Below are 19,536 nucleotides of genomic sequence, written 5' to 3'. Positions count from 1 at the left end.
AGGTAATTTAGGGGACTTTGAGACATGTTGTTGGTGCCATGATGTTTTGAGATTTTTCCCACACCACCACAGGGTTAACAGAGGACAATCAGAAGAAAATGGAAAATATCCACTTGGCAGCACTTCTCTGGGTGACAATGCCACGCTGATGTCGGAGGTCAAAGGAGAATGGCCATACCACTTCAAGCTGAGTAACTGTGTAACTCAGGGCATGAGTTACTATACATACCTAGCATGCAGGTGGGTATGCACAAGAGTATCTCTTCTGGCATGTCAAATCTTGAAGCAGATGGCCTAAAGCAGCCAAAGACCACACCAGGTGCCACTCCTTTTAGCTAAGAACAGGAAACTGTGGCTGCAATTCAACAGGATATTGGAAGAATGTTGCCTGATCTGATGAGTCTTGAATTCTGCTCAGACATTTATGGTAGGGCGTAAACATCATGATCTATACTGCCTTATATCAATGGTTCAGGCCACAGATGGTGTTTAAATGGGGTGTGGGATATTTTCTTGCCGTATTCTGGGCCCAATAGTAGTATCAGCTGAACAGTGTTTAAATGCCACATCTTACTTGAGTATTGTTACTGACTATGTCCGCTGCTTTATGAGCACAATGTGAATGTGTGAATATTTCCAGCACCTTGTTGAATATATGCCACAAATAACTAAAGCTGTTCTGAACACAACAGATGCTCCGACCGAATACTAGCAAGGTGCACTTAATAAAGCGTAAATAGTCATCACTCATTGTAATACTCAAATGTTTTTTATTTAAATCTTGAAAAATTTGAGTGACAAAATGTTTTTGTAAATATCCACAAACATTCGTTACATTCTCAGAATTTTTGCACATCGTCAACAACAGGAAATAATCACTTACATGAAGCAGATTGATAACAACAGTCAAGAAAAAGCAGAATGTCCGTGTGCATGCATGCTCTGAGGACATAAATCTGTTTACACAGTCACATTACGATTACCCATCTCCCTTTAAGCAATTTTAAGCTGAAGCCTCGCCTTAAGGTTAAGGAAAAGGTTAGCTTTAGGTTATGGTCTGGGAATAAGCAGCTATTATATGGATTAGTCTCCAGGAAATGAGTATCAGCCAAAGCAAGATCCTCTGATTTGAAAGCAAGACTGTGTGCATGAATCTAAAATAACCAAAAATGAGGCCAATCAGTAGCAATTCTGAGAAAGCAAGGGAGGCGTAATACGCACCTAACAGGTTTGCTGTAACTGGCCTTGTGTTCTTATTTAAGTAAAGCTATTGCTACTCTGGAACTCTGTTTTTACTGTACCTTACTACACCTAAACCCTAAAGTTATCTTAACCTTCATCCCAATCCTTACTCGCTCCATTTAGCCCAGTAATAGCCCTTACTCTATTTGAGACACCAGTATCACGACAGAACTGGAAGTTCACGTTAGAAGCCTAACTCATGTTTAGTACTTTTCCATACACATAAGCACACACACATAAAAACTGGTAGTTTTCTCCTGAAAAGTTGAACACAGAGGACCTTTATGTATTCGGTAATGGCGATGGGAATGTCACTGTGGCTGTGGGACTTCCCCTTCACCATCAAACACAAAGCTGTTAATGTATATAGGCACCGTATCCTCAGACCTGCTGTATTAGTTTGCATTTCCAGCACCAAGTTCAAACTTTCCCTATTGACAAATGGAAGGAATGTGCTTGCTCCTTTACCAAGGTTTATAAAGTCTCTTCTCTGTATCACTGTAAAACTGTGCTAAGCCAGTTCATATGAACAGAATGAAGAAGCCATAAACCCCAGTGTCAACCCTCTGCATATTTATTGTAAATCAAAATAAGACGAGGATACTATTAATGGAAAGTCCATACTGTTGATTGCAGACCAGTCACCAGTTTTAAAACACCAGCCGCTGTTCTTTTTCTCCTTTGGATTAATGCACCATAACCGTAACATAATATTGTAAATCAGGTATATACAGTACATCTCCACAGTGTTGTGGTCCATCCCTGTATTTGGTCCAAACATCGGGGGATTATATTTGACTCTTGTAGACTCTATAAGGTAGTATTATGCTTCTTTTCTGAATCTGCCTAGCATCTGATTGCATATAAGCACATATAAAAAAATCTTAACTTGACTGTTCTACTCAGTTATACCCACACATGCACACAGATTAGATAACAAAGGCATAGTAAAGCTCAGCCATGGCATCTTAGACAAGATGAGCAATTTAAAAACTCCTGCACACTGTTATTGTGATCGCCGTAATGTTTATGGGTAATTAGAAAATTTATCGTGAATAAACCTTTAATAAAGGTCCTAATAGTAATAATAGGAAGAAGACCTAATAAAGGTCTAACAATGGTGTGCAAAACCTGCTCTTTTGTTACCTTTAAATATTTGATCTTTAACAAGAGGCAATTGAGGATAAATCCAGTGATAGATTCACAGCAAAACTGATGTCCTGAGATTAAAAGAAAGCCTTAAAAGGCAAGTTGAAGGCACTTAATATTAGAATAATACATTCTAGATGCACGACATACGATTTATTATGATATAAAATAGCACTGCCATGATCTGTGCAGATGGTCGGAGACGTCAAAAAATGTGCAGCAGTTTAGCCTTGCTAACTTTGTTTTAAAGGATAACTTGGTTCAGTACAGCTGGAGTCTGATTTTAATAGTTTTGGTCATCACTCCTTGTCAGTAATATTAACACTGTGGTAAGAGCAGGAGGATACGTGCTGAAACACTGCTTAAAAGAAGCCCAACAGGGCAAGAAACACCTGACGACCTAACATAAAAATCTGCTTTTGTTCTGCCTATAACTACAAAAACTTAATTTAATTTAAAAATAACTAAAGTCTTTCTATTGTCTGTCAACTCAAAGTATGCTTTCACAAATTACCACACATGGCACATGATTTTCATTGTTTTGTGATGATTACATCATAGAGCAGAAGAGTGTGAGGAAGTTCTCAGGCCTTCTAAAATATCGAGCTGTTGGTCACTTTACAGAACAAAATGTCAACAAAAAAGTCACTTCACAAGTTATCATAAAAACCTGTTATCTTTTCTTGTTTTTCACTTTTTTTCCAACCATCCTATTAATCGATGTCGTTTTTGTTTCCAGGTACTTAACTGTTGTCACCTCGTCTCTCTTCCACAGCTTGTCTCCTTGTGTGTAGATCTCTGTGTTCCCTGAAGTGTACGGCTCAAGCTTTTGCTCCATGCTGGTTCAGCTCCAGTCTGTCGTTCATCTTGCTGGGCTTACGTCCCAGAGATTCAGCCTCTTCCAAGGTGGTTGTCAGAGGTTTGCCAAGGGTCTCAGGCAGAAACAGTGCGAGTACTCCAAAAATTAATGCCAGAATTCCCACAATAAGCTAAACACAGGTCGTGATTGACAAAAAGGGGGGGGAAATTTTTTAATTTAGCATTGCTGTAAGGGTAAACTTAGAAATAAACTATGATAAATGAGAACAAATGCAAGTTGACAGCTAAAACATTAAATACATTTCTATACCTGAGGTAGGTAGATCCAGATGTCAGCCAGGTAGACACAGAAAGGGGCCACCACACTGCCGACACGGCACATCATACTGCCACTACCTACAGCCAAAGACCTGGAGGAAGAGCAGCATTACTCCCTCTGTTAGAATTAATTAAAAGTCGGAATATTGCATTGATTTCAGTTTTTAAATTTAGTTCACAGATCTAGCTAGTTCGAAAGTGGAAGATTCAAACATGAAACTTTGCCCTTAATATAGCAGCAATGTACAAACCCCTATTCCAGTAAAGCTCTCAAGAACAGAATGCAATGATTTCCAAATTATGGTTGTATATGAATGCATGAATTTTCTGTTTCACATATAAAGAGTTCTTTAGTTTTTGCAATATGAAAAAATAATAGTTTTAGCATTTTTAGCAAACCCTTAAAACAAAAACAAAGCTCTTTAGCGTGCTTACCTGATGATAGTCGGGTAAAGCTCGCAGGTGTAGAGGTAGATGAGACCAAAGGCAATCGCAATAGCAAACTTTCCTATCATACTCAGAACAATAGTTAGGATCTCTATGTCCTGTAAAAATGAGGAGAGAAAGAAAAACAAAGACAAAGATTTCAATTCAGTTTAGCTTTAATCACGTAGCACCAAATAACAAAAGTAAATTCAAGGCGCATATACTACTTTTAAAAACTCAAGGAAGCACAAGTAAGTACTTGTACTTAAGTACTTGTACACCTGATTAAATTGCCTATGCTCATCAGAGATTTAACGAACTAAATAAGTGTTGCTCTGTCAGTCACTATAATTTACTTCATTATTATACTCTCTGACAAATGCTGATTGTGTGTCAAACATGCCCTTGACTTAAAACATCCATAAAAACATACATGCTAATATATGGTAACTAAGTGAAGAATAAGCTTGAATGTAAAATGAAATGTATTTGATTATTAATTCACATTGACTACAAAGCAGTGTATAAACTGTATACAGCCAAGCTATAGTGTGGTTTCTATTAAGAAGTGCTGGAAACAAGAAACTGGAACTTAATGAGACTGCAACTGGAATCATGACAGCTGGAATGAACAGGTGTGAGTAAAAGGGTCGCTACTGCCGTGTCAGCAGGGTTGCAACGCAGAACTTTAGACGTGTCCCTGTTGTCGCAATCTTTGCCATCTCCATGCTGCTATTTTTTTTTTCCATCTTTCACTGTTTGCATGGCTCCTAAGATCAAAGGTCATATTTATTTAAAAATGAAGTACCAGCTGTTTGCCAGCTCATCCATGAACAGTGCTAATTTGGGTCAGAGCTCAGAACACATGTTGGGAGCTGCAAGTGTCGGATCTCATTAGTACCAGTCCAGCGACAAGAAAATACATCACAATAACAGTCGAGTTCATTAGAGTACAAGTACTTTAAGTAACTCTATGCTATATTTATTCTATCTTGTAAGCAGTAGCATCACTGTCACATGTGTAAAGCTCCGCATGCAGTTAGGAAGCAGGATTACAACCATGGCTCATTTGTACGAGTTACCAAGACGAAGCCTCTTCCCTCCAAAAAAGACATGGCGGTATAGCTTCGGATTGCGAAGTTGCAGAACTTTACACATGTTAGAGAGAGTTTCTTAAAGTACATGCACTTGCACAGTTTGGACTGTCTGATTTATCGCCTTGTCACTGGGCTGGTGCTGTTGAACTCTGACACTTGCACCTAAAGATGACTGCAATGCGGATTTCTGTGAACAGCTGAACTTTTTTTTGGTGGTGGTTGTGTTGGGGGGGGTGGGGGCATCTCTGTACGTACAGCAGGTACCACAATGATGAGAAAACAGGCGACCGCGGCCAGGAGCAGAGCTGGGGCACACGTCTTCTTCCTTCCAATCCGATCCATTGCAAAGCAGCCAACCAGATAAGAGGGGAGCTCCACTGCACCTGGAAACAACCAACCACAGCCGCTCTCTGTCAGGGGTTATCACTGGCACTGACAGTGACATTCTATCTGGAGGACCTAAATAACCATCTGAAAAGCTGCCTCCCAGATATGCTCTTCACTGTGCCTCTAATGGAAGTAAATGGGGATCACTCACTAAATATTCCTCTGGCAATTAAATGATCAAGATTAAAAATACACTTTCTGTTGAGCGTGAAGATACAAGACAATTCATTTAAAACAATTACTTTGTGATTGAATTAACATAATTTACAATTATATTACGAAGCAGTCATCCCAAAACACATTTCAGAAGTCATTTTGATGTTAACCTCAATTTCAATGATGACCTAGACATCCAATCTGCATGTATAGAATCACCAGTCAAATCTGAAAAAAAAACCTTCAAGTTTACTGTCCTGAATGGAAATCTATTGGAGAGTTGTGAAATGCAAAAAAACCCAACAAAAAACACAAAAACAAGCCAAACAACATCATTATCCAATCATGCTTCTAGACTCATGACAGTTTCAAGGGAGAGGTGGCAGAAATATTCTTCTACTCAACCTCTAGGTAAAGATGGAGGTAAGTGTACTTTTTCTTGGTCGACTTGGTTACACATTTGGTTATCTGCCACAAGCTTTACTCTTGTCTAATGTCAACAATTTCCCTTGTGGGATCAATACTCTATCTACCTACCTACCTAAGTCACAGCTAGTAATAAATTCTGCAAACTTATTTTATAATTAAGTGATTGTACTGAGTCAAAGGTTAAATAAAATCCCATGTTTTCAAATAGCATTACATGAACACTATATCAGTTCAACTAAAAGATGTTTGTTAGACTGTAAATCCTATTTTCTCAATCAGACAGAAAACCACGAGGAAGCCATTTAGCTTAAGGATGGAGCGCTGCTATTTTTGTTGAGTCCTCGCAGTCTGATTTCACTCTCGGTTACATATACAGAGCACTAAACAAAGCAAAGTAGAGGAACATATCATTTTTACTGTGTTTTGAAATTTTCACATAAGGTTCTGCTCAACTTAAAAACAATCCCTTGGTTGTTGTTGAGTTGTTTTTAGATTGAACAGACTAACTAAATCATCTCCAGACTCACTGGAAACACTCTGAAGTAGAGTAAGAAGCAGAGACACTATTCTACATCTGACAAAAAAAAAAGGTTAAAAAAAATATGTGCCAATATGACCACAATATTAAGTACATGTTTATAGTTTTGCAATCTCAGTACCAAATTTTCCTCCTTTTTATGTGTATTCACACTCATGTGACAATCACTTACCGGCGAGGAAGAGGTTAACATACTGGTTTCCTCCCAGATTTACTGAGCCCAGAGAGAAGACGTAGTAGCCCAGGCTGCCGATGAACCAGATGGCCCACACTGTGCATGTACGACCGGCCATCCTCCAGCTGCCAAACAGGTCCACGATGGTTAGCTTCTTCTCAGGCTTGGATGACTGCTCCTCTGTGTCTCCCTTCAGCAGACTTTTGCCATCTTCTCTCTTCCCTGGCTCCAGGAGATCCTCAGCTTTCAGCCTGCATTCAAGGCCGTTGACACGGGCAATCACATTCAGCAGTTTCTCAGTTTCCTCATAGCAGCCCTTGGCCATCAAGTAAAAGGGGGTCTCGGGAAACTTCCAGCAAAAGAGCAAGAAAGGTGCGGTGCATATGGAGAGGACTATCTGGTAGATCCACCACACCCGCACTAGGTAACCAGTCAGAGCCACCATCATGACGCCAACGGCAAAGGCTGCATGCACATGCATCGATGTCCATGTGCGTACCTTGTTGCCAGTGAACTCTGTTACATAGACAAAGACCACCACCAGATAGCCACTAGACACCTGCCAAAAGGAAAGATGAGAAACAGGAACTAGTCATTTTAATAGCAGTTTTCCACAGAAAACAAATAAATAAAACTAGATTTACTGGTATTGGCATTTAGTGGCCAAGAAATGAAAATGTAAAAAAATAAAATAAGAGATGTTGATGTTGTTTTTAGTACTGTGCAAAAGTCTTGAGTCACCCATCATTTCTTAATATTTGGTTTCCAAGGAACTAGACTTTCTTAAGATTTTTAAAGTGCACTTGAGAAACAGGCCTTCTGAAGTTTTTCTTTGGACATTGGCTGCTTTTTCACTCATTTTCACTCCAGACTTTTTATCTGACCTGGTGGCTGAATTTTTTTTTTGCTTTTGTTTAATTTGTTTTTGGGAGGTTTGTGTTTTTTGTTTCTTTGTTTGTTAAGCCACTTAACACTGACCTATGAATCATTCAAGCAAGAACTGGGGGGAAAAAAACAGCAAAGAACTGAAAGATACATCTGGTCAATCAGTTGATCCATTTACTGTTGGTTACAGCCTCACCAGAAACGGTCTGAGTGGAAAGGTGGCTGTCAAGAAGGCATTCTTATGGAAGGGAAATGGGAGAAAAGGCAGAGGTATGCCAAATTATACAACACTTGAACTCAATTTGAGTGGCAACAGATCTTATGAAGTAATGAATCAAAATTTAAATTTTTTGGTTTAAGTCATCATCAATATTTCCAGAGGATGTCAGTTCAGCGGTACAATAGCAACTGTCCGCAGCCATCTTTAAAACACAGTGTCGTGGTTTGAGGTGGCATTTCAACCAGTGATGTTGGGGATCTTGTCAAAATTGATGGAATTTTGAACACCATAAGATTTTGATCCACCATGCAATACCGTTAGGAAATAATGTAATTGCACTTCATTTTTCATACTGGCAATAATCATAAACCCATTACACCTGGACAGAAAAAAAAATCACAGTGGAACACTATTAGTCATGGATTGGCCTCCCCAGAGTGCTATGGGATCATCTTGATAGAGAACAGAACATAAGACAGCCAACAAAGAAGAGCTATGAATATCCTTCAAGCAGCATGGAGAACTATTCCTGTCTGTAGACAACTTAATGAAATTACTAGAAAGTGAGAGTTCAGGGTCTGTCAAAGAATAAAGGTGGTCATACCAAATATTACCTTTAAAACTTGTTAGACCTTTACAGAATCTGCCCTATTTGTTGTATTTCCTTGTATGTTAGGTCATGTTTCAATAAATAGCTGCAAATGCTAAGTGAGAGGTGGCTCGAGACTTTTGCACAGTACCATAATTTGTCCACAAGATGGCACTCTGCAGCTTCCCTGTTTGAAACGCCCAACAACCAGCTAATCCGAACAGAGACGGACAGAATATAAACAAATAAGTAAATAACTACACATAACAAATGTTAGGGAAATCTGTTTTGGAAAATATCGGTAGATATATTGGAATATCAGATTTTCCAAATCAGCAAATATCTGTATCAGTCTTATATAACTTATGTTGCTCAGGCTTTAAATATAAGGTTATGATCATGCTAGTAAACCTGAAGTATAGCCTTTGTGTTCAACCTTATGAACTTATGAAGCAAAGAGAAATTGACTGCATGCTCTTGTCGTACACAGTACCAGCATACAACAAATTTATAGTTCATAGAAATGATTTGGGGATATGTCTTTGTAGGTTTGCTGTGTGGTTTCATAGTGTAGCTGTGCAGTATCAGTGTACGAGGGCCCGACTCTATGTGAAAAACAACAGCTGTAACTGAGGAGGATCGGGGGGATGGTAGAAGACGGAAAGGAGTGAAATAGTAAACAGACTGAAAGGGCCCTTTCAGTGCTAATGTACTGACATGTGGACTTGTAACCATACAGACCGCCTTGCCGTGGGGTGTTAGTTTAAGAAGATATGAAATAATCTGCATCTAAAGCAAACAAACCCATGTTTAAATATAAAGACAGAAACTAAACCCGTTTGTCACTGTTTGTGTCACATTTCCTTAAATTACATATTAAAGGGGTATTTTTGGTTTGCATGTTGGCTTAGCTGCAATATGCCTACAGGGGGTGTATTCAAGTATATTACCTGAGAACATTAGGGACTGGACAAGAGGTTGTTTAGTTGAGAAACATCCACTGGTGGCTGTTTGCAAGAAGAACATTGCAAATATGCCACTTCTCTTGTCCCACATTGGCTTTTTGCAAAACACACGCACGCACAGGTGCATAACCATTCACAACCGTACCCACACTGAACTCACCATAGCAAGGAGAAAGCGGAGCACCACAAAGAAATAGTAGTTTCCGGAGAATGCTACAGCTACTCCGAACCCAAACTGACAAACGCTGGTGAGCATCAGAATCTTCACACGGCCAATTCTGGTGGAGAGAGAGAAAACGACGTGAAAAAGAATGACAGAGGCAAGCAGACCAACAGAGGAAGAGAAAAGAGCTTGTATATTCAGTTAAGGAATCGATTAAAAGGGGCTTATAAAGTTATCACAGTCGCATGTGGTATTAAATCATTTCGACATGAGTACTCGACAGGAATATGACACTTGTGCATGAAGTTACGGTTAGGTCAGATCAAATAATAAAGGCATCGTATGTGCGAGTGATCCCTGTGAGCTAAACAGAGTTTGGTTTTTTTTCTACTATTGGCTCTGTATGATCTTAATGAAAGCAGATAGCCTTAGTATAGTCATGTAAAGCACACAGCTCTGGTTGTGTATCCAACAGCCCTGCCCACTTCCTGATCAAACCTTCTGTTTGAGAGGGGCAGCCAATCAAATATAAGTTGGATTAAAGGAAGAGGAATTATGGTTTGTTTCAGACAGAAACTATGACTTTTGGTAAGTTGCTGTTAAATAATTTTTAAAAACTGGAGCCAGATATTAGCATAATATGTGTGGTATTATTAATTGCATTCTCCAGAGTGATTACTAGGATCTGCTATAGGAGAGGATTGACTGCTTTCTGCTACTGCTGTAAATGGTAAATGGCCTGATTCTTATATAGTGCTTTTCTACTCTCCCGGAGCTCTTTATATAACAAGCCTCATTCACCCATTCACGCAAGCATTTTTTCACTTTTTTGCTCAAGTGCGTTCTATCTAACAATCACACATATTCGCATTCGGAGAGCAACTTGGGTTTAGTTTCTTGCCAGAGGATATTTGGCAAACAGACTGGAGCAACCACGGATCGTACCACCAATCTTTCGATTAGTAGGTGACCTGCGCTACCTCCTGAGCTACAGCCACCCCTGCACATGTAAATGCTAACCACTCAAATCTGGCTTTGCATTCTGCTCCAGTCATTACCTTCCACTTCTTTTTTTCCAATCTACATTAATTATGCTTTCACTTGTCCTGCCTCATTTTCACTTATAATAATTTCCTTCCACTACCTTCTTGACCTAATGCGAAGCCATACGTCCTGAAATTACAACTACATGAAATATTGGCAAGTTCCTTTTTTTTTTGAACATATAGTCTATGCCAGGACAGCCCTTCCCGTTTAAAACTTAACTCCAAAAGTGTCACATGGTAACATTTAACCCCTGTCTTTGACTCTACATGTTGCCTGAAAATAACCTTGACCTCATCTTATAGCAGCCCCTGCTTACCTGTCAGCAACGTCCCCAAACACCAGCGCTCCAATCAGCACCCCGAGCATGAATGTGGGCTGGCACAGCTTGGCCAGCCACTCTTTATCACATACCAAGTCCCAGTCGGTCACAATGCTTTGGTAAACTTCGGTATGATCATAAACAAAGTTCCCTGTACATTCTTTCACTGTTTTGTTGCCATCGAAGTCATACGAAAAGTGTGTTGGGTTGATGCGAAGGGTGCAGCGGCACCGGCTTAGCTCCCACTGTTCTCCTTTTGCGGTCTTCACCACCAGCGGTCCACTACCTGATTTGAAGACTGGTAAGATTTCTTCCAGGCTGCTTGCTGTCACGTTACCATACAGAACGTCGGTGATGTTGCCGGGCACGCTAGACACAAAATTTGGAGTTTCCACCAGAAAAACTGAGGCCAGGTAGTGGATTCCACAAGCTATGGCCTGGAAGACTGCCGCAAAGTACAGACATGCCTGAAATCTGGACAGAAGGAGAATACAGGAAAATTATTGTGGTGATTATTCTGGTATCACCAAAAAAACAAAAACAAAAAACTTCTACAAAGGCAACCTTAATAGTTCAACTTTTAATGGAATCTAAAAGACATTTCCAGCTTATCGTTTCAAGACAATTGCTTTGAATGTAGTAATTTATTCAGAAAGCAAGTCTATATCATAGACAGCATCTTGAGACACCCCTCATGTCTTGGTTTTCTTCCAAGGAATCAGACTTTCTTGTAATTTTTCCAAGTGGCTTTGTGCAATAGTTGTCCAGGCTTTCTGAAGCTCTGTCAATGTTCTTCTTTGGACACTGGCTGCCTTTTTTTTTTTTTTACTCATTTTCAATCCAACCCTTGCTCCTCTCCATCTTCAAAATATAAAGAAATTAATGGTGACTCGCGATTTTAGCAGTGTACCTAACCTGTATGGAAAGTTAAAACTTTTTACCAGCTTTTTAATAAAACCCTAAACGTTTTTAGGTTAAAAAGCGGAAAAACAACTAGACAGATGGAGAGGTAGTCAGGTAAAACCAACCCGCACAGAAAGACGTAATTCCAAGTGTGTTTATTAAGTTATTTTGAAAAAGCCTGCTAAAAAATTAATATATAAACTTTATAGTTTAAATACATTAACCATGTGTCTCCTAAAGATACACAGGCCTATTTCTAACTGTAATTAGTTATTTTTTCAAAATTACAAAGAGGTGACAAAAGTTTCTCTAAGCGAATGTCCACCCCCTTTTTGAAACATGGATATATCTTCGGTGTTGGGGAGTAACGGAATACATGTACCGCCGTTACCTATTTAAAATACAAAATATAAGTAACTGTATTCCGTTACAGTTACCGTTTAAAAAGGTGGTATTTAGAATACAGTTACTTTGTTGAAATAAATGGATTACACAGCGGGTCAGGACTGTTTGGGTTTTGTTTGCGCTGTTGTTCTGTTGTTCCAGGCGGCATTACGGTTGCCATGGTTACAGGGCGACGCGCCTTTTTGTTGTTGTTGTTGTGCTAAGCTAATAGGCAGAATGCTACAGGCATCGCCCTAAAGAATGTAGCCTCATGGGCAGTGTAGTCCGTGCTGCAGGGAGAATGGACTGCCATACCCGTTATGTGTCTGTGAGCCCGAGGAGGGAGAAAAAGGAAAGTGGAAAAGTACGAGCTGTCATCGAGCAGAAACGGGAGCTGGAAGCATGTAAATATAATAATAACCACTGCAGCCAAGAAGAGTGCCTGACTCGAGTGTACACCGTGTTCGTGTTTTCCTCCGAAACAATAAGTTCCGTTGGAGAAGCCTTTCAACGCCTCTCTCTGTCTCAAACTTGACCCAGACAACAAAGTAAAGCTAGTATTAGCCAGAGGTCCCTTTACTACGATTCGGAGCCGCGGACCTTCAGTAATAGTAATAAATCACACAGCAGTAGTACATTCATGTAGTTGTAAAAAGCCTGATAATATATTAAGTAATCCAAAGTATTCAGAATACGTTACTCTCATTGAGTAACGTAACGGAATACGTTACAAAATACATTTTGGGGCATGTATTCTGTAATCTGTACTGCAGGGCTCTAGAGTGCGACCAATTTGGTCGCAAATGCGACCAAATTTTTCCGTGGTGCGACTAAAAAAAAACATTTGGTCGCACCGGTGCGACCAACTGTTACCAACATTTGGTCGCACCTGTTTGGGTAACAAAAAAAAAATCTCTGCAACTCTCCGTGTGGTCAACAACAGACACACATTATGCCCCTATCGTGGACTAAACCAATCAGAGATAGTCAGGGGCGGGACCTCTCTGATTGGCCGTGGTCCAGTGGAAAGTGCAGGTAGAAGAGGGAGGTGAGTAGCTTTAATAAGGCGATATCAATTCATTAACGGATTCCACACAAAGACGTAAACACAGAGCGACCCGACGCATCAGAATCAGCTTTGTCTTTCTCGGCTTTCTCACCGGACGGCCCGCAGACGGACACGCTGTCGGAGCTTAGCGATTCTGATGCGTCGGGTCCGCGCTGTGTTTCCGTCTTTTTGCGCTGATTCTGAGCTGCAGGTTTTGTCTCTCCAACCAAAATTCGCCGAGCCAAAAAGAAGCAGCAAACTGCGCTTCACATTTGATCAATGTCGTCATGAATTCCCTCTGACTTTTGCTGTTTTGCTTCCACCACGATAAAAATTACACTTCCTACACAGCTCCCTGTGTGTACTTCAAGAACAGTTTCCCGTCTCAAATCTCTGTTTTCTGGATTATTCATTCGCTTATTACCCACCAGTCTACCGTTGTTTACAGCGCTGTCTTTTCTTTTTTCATGTAAATGACGTCCGACAAGAAAGCCTAATTTCTGCTGTTTAATACTGAAGAAATTTAAACTCCTTAAAATTATGCAAAATTGCAGAATATTTTTAAGGTTATCTGCTATAAAAAGCCAGACCAGGAAAATCTCCTTCATGTTTTTCTGTGTTTTATTCTCAGTTACTATGACACAAAGGCATCTGCTGTGATGTTCACAATTCTGATGAAGTCTCACAAGTGTCAGTACTGATAAATGATCAGAATTATAATATTTCTGACTGTCTGAGGCTAAACTGAATCGAATCAGGACTTTGAGAACCGGAATCGAATGGATTATAGAAATCAGTGATGATATCCAGCCCTAGTGAGCAGCCTAGGCCTGAGAGAAGTGGATGTAGGTGTGGGTAATAAGAAAAGATGAAAAGAACTATTGATAACTTTTGTGTTAAGGACTGATCCGTCTGAAATTCATAGCCAGCTCTGACATGGTGCCATCAATCTTTGAATGCTGAAAAAGCAGCAGTGTATCCAGAAAACACACTTTATGCTGCAATAAATGCACTGCCCAAGTGTCCCCTCTCCCCACTGCCTTTCAGCAGCATGCAACAGCAAACAGGTCGTCAGAGGAGCCGAGATGATGATTAAGTTTAACATTTTCTACAATATTGACAAAGCACTTTAAGCACACGATTGTTAGTTAATAATTTAGAAATGAATATTGTCTGTATGGACTTCCCCCCCAAAGAAGGTGCACATGTAAAACTGCGGTGTTAAGCGAAGCGGTTGAAAAATTTGAGTGCGCCTAACTTTTGTGCCGGTACGCCTAAATTTTTTAAGTTAGGCGTACCGGTGCGCCCATGTCAAAAAGTTAGTCTAGAGCCCTGTACTGGAATACATTTTAAAAGTAACCTTCCCAACACTGTATATCTTTATAGATAAAAATACCGTATCATTGCTGTAAAACAAATTATGTCATCTCCCACTTTCATTAGTGTTTGTTTTCAAAATTGTAATGTGAAGAGGGATGTGGAATATTTACGGTTCTAAAGTTGGTGTCTCCTACCACAAAATTACCCCCCAGCTCAGATAAAGAATAAAGGAAATGTAAAGTTACAGCTGACTATAGAGAAAACATGCCAATCCTCACGGTACCTTTTGAAATGTCCGAGCTCGTCGAATACTTTCTCCACAGACATTTTCTGACGGTGCGTTTGTGCGCGGTGGCTCCCGGTGCGTCTCTCCCTGGCGGGCAGCAGCTCCTGAGCGGATCAGCACCAAATAATGAACAGAGGCCTTCACGAAAACAGGCTGGGAGGGGCACACACACACACAGCTATTGACAGACTCGAGCTCCTGGGGCAACTACCTTATAAGCGAAACGCTACTGTTAAAACAAACGCCCTCTTCTCTTCCCAGATATAATGAAAAGGACAACTGCCCCAAATCTTTTTAATTTTTATTTTTAACTTTAAATCTCGACACATGCTCTCCGTGGAGGGGGCGTTTACAGAGTGCAACACCTCAGCGACACTAAAATGAAAAAGTCAACACAACGCGTTTCCAGAATTGCGTCTTCATAATTGGTAACACGTGACTGGGTGGTTTTAATATATAGACTGGTGTCTTTCCAACTTCAGATTCACGTAAAACCCCCAAATGAGCTGGGAAAATCAGTGGTGATGATGTTTTGGAACTTAAAGGTCTGTATGATGACTTAACATTTGTTTGATGACATCACCTCTTTGATTACATTAGTTTTATCAGTCTAATTTGAACTTTTTGTTGTGGAAATGGCACACATGATGCAGTCAAGGGCTTTTTTTCACATTTTGATACAAAGTTAAGTAGTGATGAGAGGTGTTTGCTTTGATACACCTGTGACTATACCTATCTGCAAACTGGAGAACTTGTGATGTAGCCGGTGTAGAAGTATTAGATCTGTTTATTCTGTTGTTAACTAGTTATCCTTGCATAACGTCCACGTGTAAAGTTTAACCCCTATCAGGGTCAACATACACAAGCGGCCACTGAAACAACTAGTTGCTCTAAATGTGCCTGGTGTTTACAGTTTAAGCAAAGCAGTAATGAGCTGCTGGGTTCATAATCATCTCAAGGTCCTGTCTCTGCACCAGCAATCATTCCCTCTTTCCATTTGGCTAGCTCACTCAAAATTGTGGCAACAGCAACAATGGCTATTTTAATTGCTTATTTAAGTAAGCATTTGACATTTTAAGAAGTAAGAAAGCTAGAAATGCCCAGACTCCAAAGTAGCATCCTCACATGGCTCTAATAAACTATCCAAACTTCCAAAATGTATAGTTTGCTTCAAATTAAAAAAAAAAAGCAAAACAGCTGTAACCATAAACACAGCTGGCATGGGTAGTGTTTGTATACGCAGCAATGGATTACAGACCAAGTGCTTACTTCTGTGAAAGTGTGCATTTTATTTGGTTTTAGTTTGACCGACTAAAAAAACATTTAATGAATGCATTTAATTAATGCATTTAATCTTCTTCACCACATTTTTCTGGGGTGAGATCACAGGTTATTCACTCCTGTACAAGACCCACATCTAGAACTTAAAAGCCCGTTCTGTGTCTCTGCTTGTCCAAGTGCTCCTATCGAATCCTTTGATTAATGATTGATACGTTCAGCGGTTGTGCCTGTATTGACTCACTGCATCTTGTCTTGGCTGGATTCAGCAGGAATACGAGTACAAACTATAAACTACACAGCGTTTGCTTTTGCCATCACACTGACTTGCTTTCACTCCACCTTCTCATCTGGGAAATAAAACGGGAGAAGGATAATTGAAATAGGTTGTACGTGCTGACTGTGGCAATTTGTTAAACAGCGTGTTACCGTGAAATTAACAGCGGGTCTGCTTTGAAAGTCATCAGGTTTAACATTTAAACATTAAAAAGTAATTGACACATTATTAGCAAGACTGCATGTTGCATTTGTGCCAATTGCATTTCACAAATGTGTTTGTTTTATGTAAAAGGGTACGATTTTATGACACAAACAGATGGTCAGCTGTAAATCGTCTTCCACATCTAAGTGAGGCTGTATGGCGTTTATATGGTGTGGAATATAAGCAACTATATCTTATATTCTTACAGCTATGTCAGTCCAGTGAATAGGTTTGATCGTTTATCCCAGTTTTTGAAGTGTTGCTAATTTTCACAGATTTTTCTGTATGTATGCATATGTATATCATGCGGTCTCTCGGGGTAAAAGGTGCTTATCTTTGCCACTGGTTGCTGTGCAATCATTTATTGAGGTGTGGAAAAAAGGAGCTCAAACAGGTTTATTTTATTGCCTCAGATGTGTAACCTTGTAACATATTGACCCTTAAGTTATTAAACCAGTATGTGAGCATGTTACCATTGTTGTAAATAAAAAGCTAAAAATATACATTAAGATTATTATTATTATTATTCATTCTTTCTTTCTTTCTTTCTTTGATGATCCAGTTAATCTTGACTGTGCAATGTGTACATATCAGATGAGACTACACAAATGTACACAAAAATCCCAACTGTGGAATTATTACTTAATGTCATTAACTACAAGCTTATTATAACAATATTATTATAACAATAAGTTTATTCTGCAGTCACGTGAGTTGAGAAAATGTAACATAGGGGTGTGTCATTTTTCAAGGTAACTTAGACCACTGCTCATTTACACAATTATCTCCCAAGGCTCAAGAGTAGTGAGCTGAGACCCATGCCAGCTATTTATTATGTATTTACAGTGTGTGTTTGTAGTTTAGGTATCAGTCATGTTTTGAGGACCTGAATCTGATAAAACAATCAAGTTATTCTTATGTAATAGATTGTTAAAAACGTGTGTGTGTGTGTGTGTGTGTGTGTGTGTGTGTGTGTGTCATTTTGGACCCCAGTTGAAAGTAAACACACGGTAACCTTCACCTCTTCCTGATACAACTGGCCGCTTCCCACTGTGCAAAACTTCAGCCGTTCATCCAGACATCGGTGTGTTCCCCAAAAAACAAGAAACACATTGATTTTATGGTGCAGAATGACCTGTATTAGTCCAGCTTGTTCCAGTTTTCCTGCTTTTTGTGTTATGAAATCTGTATTCGCCACTGCAGATATCAGACCAGCTGCTGTTTACAAAATACCATGGAGTAAATTCCGCTTGCAAGCAACTTAGACAGTTTATCTTATCTAACCATGAAAAGAGATTTTCATTTCTAGATATTTTTTTTGTAACCTATAATTACATGTATGGGTTTACTCTCGCCCTCTTAGAGCTTACTGTGTGGTTATAAGCCTTGCCGCTATCAAATTTACCCAGCAGGCATTTTTGCCTTTGCTTCATTAGCAGGTGGTCTATCGGTCTGTGATATCAGGCCCCATATTGAGACACTGCTTTTAAAGTAGATGTGAGTAGATAGAGCTTAAATGACCTCTCTCTGGACCCTGTTTTGTTGGAGGATATGAAAAAAGGGGGGGAGGGGGGCAGCCAGAAACAAACGCATTCCACGTGGCAGCTGATTTTGACCAGATCTGGACAAATCATTTCAATATGAATAATGCTGTCTGCAGAGAGAGAGAGAGAGAGAGAGTCTCCTGCGTCGCCATCTCTGAAAAACCACAAAAGAGACATTGTTTTGCTACATGTTTGATACAAAACACGTGTCTAAAATTTAGAGTTTTTCCAACTTCTTTTGAGGTAAAAACTGGACGCTTTTATGTGTAATCACACAGAAGAAACAGTAATCATTTCCATATGCAGCTGTTTAGAATTAACCACAAGGTGGCAGCAGAGATTGTCATACTGTACCCGACATCCTTTATTCTCTCTGGTTCTCCCGTTCTAATTTTTTGATTCACTGTAATTGGCTTGTGTGCCAAAGCTGGTATTTAGAGGAGTGTTGTTTGTACTTCAAAGGGGGGCAGCAGAGAATTATTTGTAGGCTCAAAAAGGCTGTCACTGATTCCAAACAGTAGGTGGGAGATCAGCTCTCTTATTATCTGCCTCTTCTTACATTTAGCAGTGCCACGTCAAGCAAATTCTAATTCTCAAGTTTTGTTGTAAGGTCTAATCCTCCCCCACCCCTAAAAAAGACAAAAAAGGAAGCTTGAAAACACCAGATAAATGTTCTCTTCTTGTCCAAAATATCAAATATGCCCTCATTAAATCAGGAATTGAGAGAAGTATGGAATTTATGTGAAAAAACCCACACATTTTCTTAACTTTGTACAATAACAGAGAAAAATATAGGAATTAATATATTACTTTTTTTAAAAAAAACATATGCACACAGACAAAATTCAAGAGTAATGACTTCAAATAACTGAGTAAAACCAAAAAGTTTTTAGAAAGTTATCACTCTAACAAAATGTTTGCATTGGAGCACCTCAAAAGACTTTTCACAAATCCTTAAACTTTCATTCGTGTATGAATGTTGCTGCTGTGTCCAGAGAGAGCCCAACAGATGCTGAGAGGAAATCCTGCATGGACCCGTTATGGAGCAGGAGACACAGCCCATAACTGGGGCTACACCGTAACATGAGATTCTGCTGGGCGGGATGAAGCAGCACCAAGGAGGGGGAAGAACAACAGAGTGGTGTGTGTGTGTGTGTGTGTGTGTGTGTGTGTGTGTGTGTGTGTGTGTGTGTGTGTGTGTGTGTGTGTGTGTGTGTGTGTGTGTGTGTGTGTGATGTGAACCTCAGAAAGAAAAAGAAGGCAAATTAAAGGGGCGTGTGTTTGGGTTAAAAAAAAAGAGAAAGAAAGAGACTTACAAGTGTGAGGAGGGAGTTTCCAAAGTTTTCAAAGAGGGTGGCATATACTGCA

The 19,536-nt window shown here is 39.7% G+C and overlaps 1 protein-coding gene across 1 annotated transcript; it reads right to left on the bottom strand.

Moving 5' to 3' along the window:
• Positions 1-3,132: 3,132 nt before the first annotated feature.
• Positions 3,133-14,906, bottom strand: slc22a16 (solute carrier family 22 member 16). The gene is made up of 8 exons (XM_063496305.1): positions 14,863-14,906; positions 10,922-11,398; positions 9,556-9,673; positions 6,734-7,295; positions 5,307-5,434; positions 3,964-4,073; positions 3,521-3,620; positions 3,133-3,380 (listed from the first exon to the last, which is right to left on the bottom strand). Exons 1-8 carry the CDS (start codon positions 14,904-14,906, stop codon positions 3,213-3,215), a joined length of 1,707 nt encoding a protein of 568 aa, XP_063352375.1. The 3' UTR covers positions 3,133-3,212.
• Between the last annotated feature and the right edge of the window lie 4,630 nt (positions 14,907-19,536).

Source organism: Pelmatolapia mariae, linkage group LG15, assembly GCF_036321145.2.
Source record: "Pelmatolapia mariae isolate MD_Pm_ZW linkage group LG15, Pm_UMD_F_2, whole genome shotgun sequence".
NCBI classification, from domain to species: domain Eukaryota; kingdom Metazoa; phylum Chordata; class Actinopteri; order Cichliformes; family Cichlidae; genus Pelmatolapia; species Pelmatolapia mariae.
This window is presented reverse-complemented; position numbering and strand designations above follow the sequence as displayed.